Genomic DNA, 6,089 nt, shown 5'->3' on the forward strand with positions numbered 1-6,089 from the left:
CTTGAACACAACCCTCTATATGTGTGTGTGTATATATATATATATATATAGTCTTTTCTTTTTGCTGACACTGGTATGTTACTCAAATGGTATTAAATTACACATTTGGCGACACGAATCAAAATTAATTGAAAAAAGATATTGGTACTCTTGGAACAAAGTGAATTCTTATCCATTTTTTTGATTTAGGGCCAACTTGATATAATTTGAGACTTAAGAATTTTAAGTGAAGTCCTTTCATTTTTTTTATAAGAATATAACCAAATACATCATTAATATTTTTCTTTCATTGTTTTTATGTCTTCATAAAAAGTTTATATATATATATATATATATATATATATTGTGGAGGCCGGTTAATCAATAATTATTAAAACCTTGTTAACTGAGCCTGAGGCTCATCCGAGTACGTAAAACTGTCCGAGGAGGCCCATATCAGGTTATAAGGGTAACCAAATGAAAAGAAGAATAGATATCACATAAGGTGAGTTCAGTATTCGTCCGAGGTCAAAATCCTTCTCGGCAATATGTGTCCGAGGACAACCTGAGCGCCATATTGTTACAAACACACTTCAGAGCTACATTACCACTAAAGGTGGGACATGGGACCAAGGGTAAGAAAGACAAGGTAAACAAATATCTTTAACAACAACTGCCTCTGCATTAATTGCCTTTCAACCAACTCTCTGGCCGCATTAATGTGGAGGTGATGCCTGAACAGTGATGAAGCAACCTTACAGCTGCTGGTTGGAGATTCTAGAAGGTGTTGGATGGGACAGGAAGGGATCCCCCGAACCCAACCTACACATGTGTGGTGAAGATGACATCAAGAAGACAGTATATAACATGAAAGAATGCATTGAGAAAAGGAGATCGGGACTTCTTAACAAGTGGTACTTAGAAGAAAACCTTATGAATAAAGAACTTAACTGGTTTCAAGGAGGAATTGATCGTTATATTAGTGTTAATCTATCTATAAGCATTAAGTTTAATCGTTTTTCTTTAGGAGTTAATCTAGTTCTTTGACATCCACGCTCTATAAATTTATTATTTGGACCTTTAACGTTCGAACCCAATTCGAATTTGGGATCGTTACAAATTGAGTCCTTACAATTGGCGCCATCTGTGGGAAGAGCTTGATCTAACTTAAAAGAAATCTGGTTCAAACATTCATGATGGAGGAAGCAAGCCCACATCGCTACGCAGTAGGACCACATCAGCTAGATGCCAACCCATACCAAGCAAAGTCAAGGGGCTCCCAGCATGGTAATCCGCACCGGAGTCCCGAATGGAGAGAAGGCCGTGAGGGGAGTGTGCGCATAACTCATACCGCCAAAAGTTGCCCTCGTGGGAAGAGTCATGTTTTCCATGCAAAAAATGACAAGAACCTGCAACATGAGATTGACGAGTTGAAAAGAGAGTTGCGCCATGCCCGGCGAGAACGTTCCCCACCTTGCTCCGAACCATCATCCGAGGAGACGGATGGAGCTAGTTATAGGCGAAGATCCAAAACTCCACCTAGCGAGACCTTTTCCTATGAAGAGGGGCACAACCATCGACATAGGTACAAAAGCCCGCCTAGCAAGGGCTTGGGGAACAACGCCATGAACAAAGCGTTAAGCCAAGTTTCCAAATCACCCTTCACAAGGAATATAAAAGATGCGATTCTTCCTCGGCGATTCCACTAGCCTACATTCACCCTGTATGATGGCTGGTCAGACCCAGTAGAACACGTTAGCCATTTTAGCCAAAAGATGGCTATCTACTCCAGGGATGAGGCCTTGATGTGCAAGATCTTTCCATCAAGTTTGGGTCCGGTGGCGATGAGATGGTTCAACGGTTTAAGGGCAAACTCTATTGAGTCCTTTAAAAAGCTTACCCGGGCTTTTGGCGCTCGCTTTATCACTTGCAGTAGGGTTCTTCAACCTTTAGGATCCTTGCTGTCTATGTCCATGCGAGAAGGCGAGACTCTCAAAACGTATTCAAATAGATATTGGGAAATGTTTAATGAAATAGAGGGAGAAAATGATGATGTGGCCATAAGTACTTTCAAGGCTGGCCTTCCAGCTGAGCATGATTTAAGGAAATCTCTAACTGGTAAACCCATTACTAGTGTACACCAATTGATGGATAGAATTAATAAGTACAAAAGAGTAGAAGAAGACCAACTTCAGGGAAAAGGAAAGGCTAAGGTAATCTCGCAGGAGAGGAGGGATTACAGGTTGGACCGTTACAATAGTAACTGACCTCGGAAAGACTTCGTCGGGTAATCAGGTTCTGCTGACACCCAGGTGGTTAATGCAGTGTTTCGGGAGCCGGTGCAGCAGGTATTGGAGAAGATAAAGAATGAGCCCCTTTTTAAGTGGCCAAACAAGATGGCAGGAGAGCCTAAGAGACACAACCCGAACCTTTACTACCACTATCATCAGGATCATGGGCACACAACGGAGGATTGTAGGAACTTATGGGACCATTTGGAGCAGTTGATCCGAGAGGGGAAATTAAAGCAACTCTTGCATCATTCCAGTGGTAGGGTAAGCCAGGCAGGCTTAGAAATGCGTGGGGACACTTCTTTAAGACTCCCCCTTGGTATGATAAACGTTATTTTTGCCGCCCCAAGGAGGACTGGATCTTGTCCTTCCAGGGTACTGTCGGTGTTCCGACCTTCGACCGAGGATCATTGCCAAGCGTTGAAGAGAGCCAGGGTGGACGTCCCCCTGATTTTGGGTTTTTCGGATGAGGACAAGGTTGGAATCATACAGTCCCATGATGATGCTCTAGTGGTCACATTGAGAATTGGTGGGTACGATGTCAAAAGGGTGATAATTGATCAAGGTAGTGCTGTTGATATAATGTACCCAGATTTGTATAAGGGTCTAGGTCTGAAGCTAGAGGACTTAGCAGCCTACAGTTCCCCTCTGGGGAGTTTTGAGGGAAGGATGGTCGCTCCAAACGAATAGATCATACTACCTATGCAAACCGGTATGGATGTGGTGGAAGTGGACTTCATTGTTGTAAACGTTTTCTCTCCATACACGGCTATTATGGGCAGACCTTGGCTTCATACCCTGGGAGCAGTTTCATCTACTCTACATCAGAGAGTGAAGTACCCATTTGGAGGCCAAGTATTGGAGATAGTAGGAAGCCAAATTGCTGCTCGACAATGTCTGGTAGCGGCTATACAACATCGGCTAGAGGCAGAGACCTCGGCTACTGCCGATAATGGATTATCGCAATTAAAACCCCCAGCATTACCCTTGGATGTACCAGCCGACGAGATAAAGTGTGAAGATTTGGAGAGGGTAATTGTTGCTGATGATCCGGAAAGATTCTTCCAGGTTGGGGCTAAACTGTCTTTGCAAGAGAAGGAGAGATTGCTAGAATTCCTCAGAGCAAATGTAGATGTGTTCGCATGGAGCCCATATGAAGCCCTAGGTGTAGATCCGAATTTCGTTTGTCATCGACTCAACGTGAATCCTTTCGTTATTCCCAAAAGACAGCCACCTCGGCGACCATCAAAAGAGCACGCCGAAGCTGTCAGAAGTGAGGTGGCCAAGCTCAAGCAGGCTGGGGCTATCAAAGAAGTTTTTTATCCTCAATGGTTGGCCAATACGGTGGTGATAAAGAAGAAGACAGGAAAGTGGCGAGTATGCGTGGACTTCATGGACCTCAATAAGGCTTGTACCAAGGATCCATTTCCCATGCCGAAAATAGACCAGTTGGTGGATGCAACCGTTGGTCATCCTAGGATGAGTTTCTTGGATGCCTTCCAAGGATATCACTAAATACCGTTAGCATTGGACGATTAAGAGAAAACTGTTTTTGTCACCCCTATTGGAAACTATCATTATAAAGTTATGCCTTTTGGTTTGAAAAATGTCGGATCTACCTACCAACGGATGATGACTAAAATGTTCGAACCACAACTGGGTAGAAGCATTGAAGTCTATATCGATGACATGGTAGTGAAGAGTAAGGTGGTGTCTGAGCATGTGGAAGATCTTATGAACATCTTTGGAATACTGAGAAAGCATAAGCTACGTCTGAATGCTTCAAAGTGTTCCTTTGGTGTAGGCTCCGGAAGGTTCTTGGGATACATAGTGACTCATAAAGGAATTGAAGTGAACCCAGATCAGATTAAGGCCATCAACGATTTACAAGCACCTCGAAATCCAAAAGAGGTGCAGAAATTGACTGGAATGACTGCTGCTTTGAACCAATTTATCTCCAGATCGGCCGAGAGGTGTCGTCCCTTTTTCCTTCTACTACATAAGTGGAAAGGATTTGAATGGACCGAGGAGTGTGTTGTGGCGTTTCAGCAGTTGAAGGAGTACCTGTCCAAGCCGCTTATCATGTCTAGTCCTGAGGTGGATGAGGTGTTGTTTGCTTATCTGGTAGTTGCCCCTCATGCAGTTAGTTTTGTCTTAATACGAGAGGACAGCGGCGTCAAAAGACTAGTTTATTACGTAAGTAAGTCCCTTCATGAAGTCGAGGTGAGATACTTATCATTGGAAAAGGCCATCTTGGCGGTGGTCCATGCAACACGCAAACTTCCACATTACTTTCAAGCCCATACAGTGGTTGTCTTGACTCAGTTACCTCTCAAGTCCATACTTAGAAGTGCAGATTACACTGGGAGAATTTCTAAGTAGGGCACAATCCTAGGTGCTTTCGACATCAAGTATATGCCTCGCACCTCTGTGAAAGGCCAGGTCCTTGCTGATCTGGTAGCTGAGTTCGCTGAGTGTCCAGAAGAAGCTAACATGAAGCAAAGTGACATGGATGAAAAATCGGTTGGTCTGATATCCACATAAGGCGGTTCCTCCTGGAGGGTATATGTGGACAGAGCAACAAACCAACGAGGGGCAAGATTGGGGCTAGTTTTGATATCCCCTGAAGAGATCATCATTGAGAAATCCCTGAGGTTGGGATTCTCGGCTACTAACAACGAAGCAGAATACGAAACTTTATTGATGGGAATGAGTATGGTCCAAAAAATGGGTGGAAAGATAGCAGAATTATTCTCGGATTCAAGATTGGTAGTCGGCCAAGTGAAAGGAGAACTGGAAGCCCGAGATCCAAGAATGCAAGGGTATTTGAGTCAAGTTAGGCGTATGCAAACGAAATTTGAATCTTTCATCTTGTCGCACATCCCCTGAGGTGAGAATACCCATGCCGATTCCCTGGCAACCCTTGCCACCTCTTCAACATGGAATTTTCCTCGGGTGATAACCGTCGAAGATTTGTATACACCCACTTCACCAGAAAAGGACGTACGTCAAGTTCATCAAGTTAATCTAGCGCCGAGCTGGATGGATCCCATATTGAAATTCCTCGAAAGTGACATCTTGCCCGAAGAGAAGATAGAAGCTGATAAAATACGGAGGAAAGCTTCTCGGTTTTGGTTATCCGAGGACAAAAAGCTATATAAACGGTCCTTTTCTGGGCCGTACCTACTTTGTGTACATCCCGAGATGTCAGAGTCACTCCTAGAGGAGTTGCATGAAGGCATTTGTGGAAGTCATACAAGGGAAAGGTCCCTATCACACCGGGCCATTACTCAAGGATATTGGTGGCCACATATGTAGAAGGAAGCACAGGATTATGTTAGAAAATGCGACCAGTGTTAAAGGTTCTCCCCAAACATCCACCAGCCTGGAGGAATTCTTAACCCTCTGTCCAGCCCTTAGCCTTTTGCTCAATGGGGGCTAGATATTGTTGGTCCTTTTCCTAAAGCCTTAGGAAACAAAAAGTATCTGCTGGTCAGCACGGATTACTTTCCTAAATGGGTCGAAGCTGAACTTTTGGCTAACATCAGAGACGTAGATGTTAAGAGGTTTATTTGGAAGAATATTGTTACGCGATTTGGAACTCCGCGCACTCTTGTCTCGAATAATGACCTTCAATTTGATAGTAAGGCCTTTAGGCAATACTGTTCAGACTTAGGTATAAAAAATAGATATTCCACTCCGGCTTATCCTCAAGGGAATGGGCAAGCTGAAGCTGTTAACAAAGTAATAGTCAATGGACTTAAGAAGAGACTGGATGATGCAAAAGGAAAATGGGTAGAGGAATTGCCACATATTCTC

General features: G+C 43.7%; 1 protein-coding gene across 1 annotated transcript; it reads left to right on the forward strand.

Annotated features, from left to right (window-relative positions):
• The first annotated feature begins 1,952 nt into the window (after window positions 1–1,952).
• On the forward strand, window positions 1,953–2,960 carry LOC126703915 (uncharacterized). Its single transcript, XM_050402967.1, has 2 exons — window positions 1,953–2,097; window positions 2,275–2,960. The coding sequence occupies exons 1-2, from the start codon at window positions 1,953–1,955 to the stop codon at window positions 2,958–2,960; spliced, it is 831 nt and encodes a 276-aa protein (XP_050258924.1).
• Window positions 2,961–6,089: the final 3,129 nt, after the last annotated feature.

The sequence above is a fragment of the Quercus robur genome, chromosome 10 (assembly GCF_932294415.1).
Source record: "Quercus robur chromosome 10, dhQueRobu3.1, whole genome shotgun sequence".
Taxonomy (NCBI): Eukaryota; Viridiplantae; Streptophyta; class Magnoliopsida; order Fagales; family Fagaceae; genus Quercus; species Quercus robur.

What these genes read in the sequence shown, in the direction of transcription:
- LOC126703915 (XM_050402967.1), top strand. Translation starts at nt 1,953, where the DNA reads ATGCGAGAAGGCGAGACTCTCAAAACGTATTCAAATAGATATTGGGAA. An exon ending in TTTAAGGAAATCTCTAACTG is followed by an intron (nt 2,098 to 2,274) that starts GTAAACCCATTA and finishes TCGGGTAATCAG; the next exon opens with GTTCTGCTGACACCCAGGTG.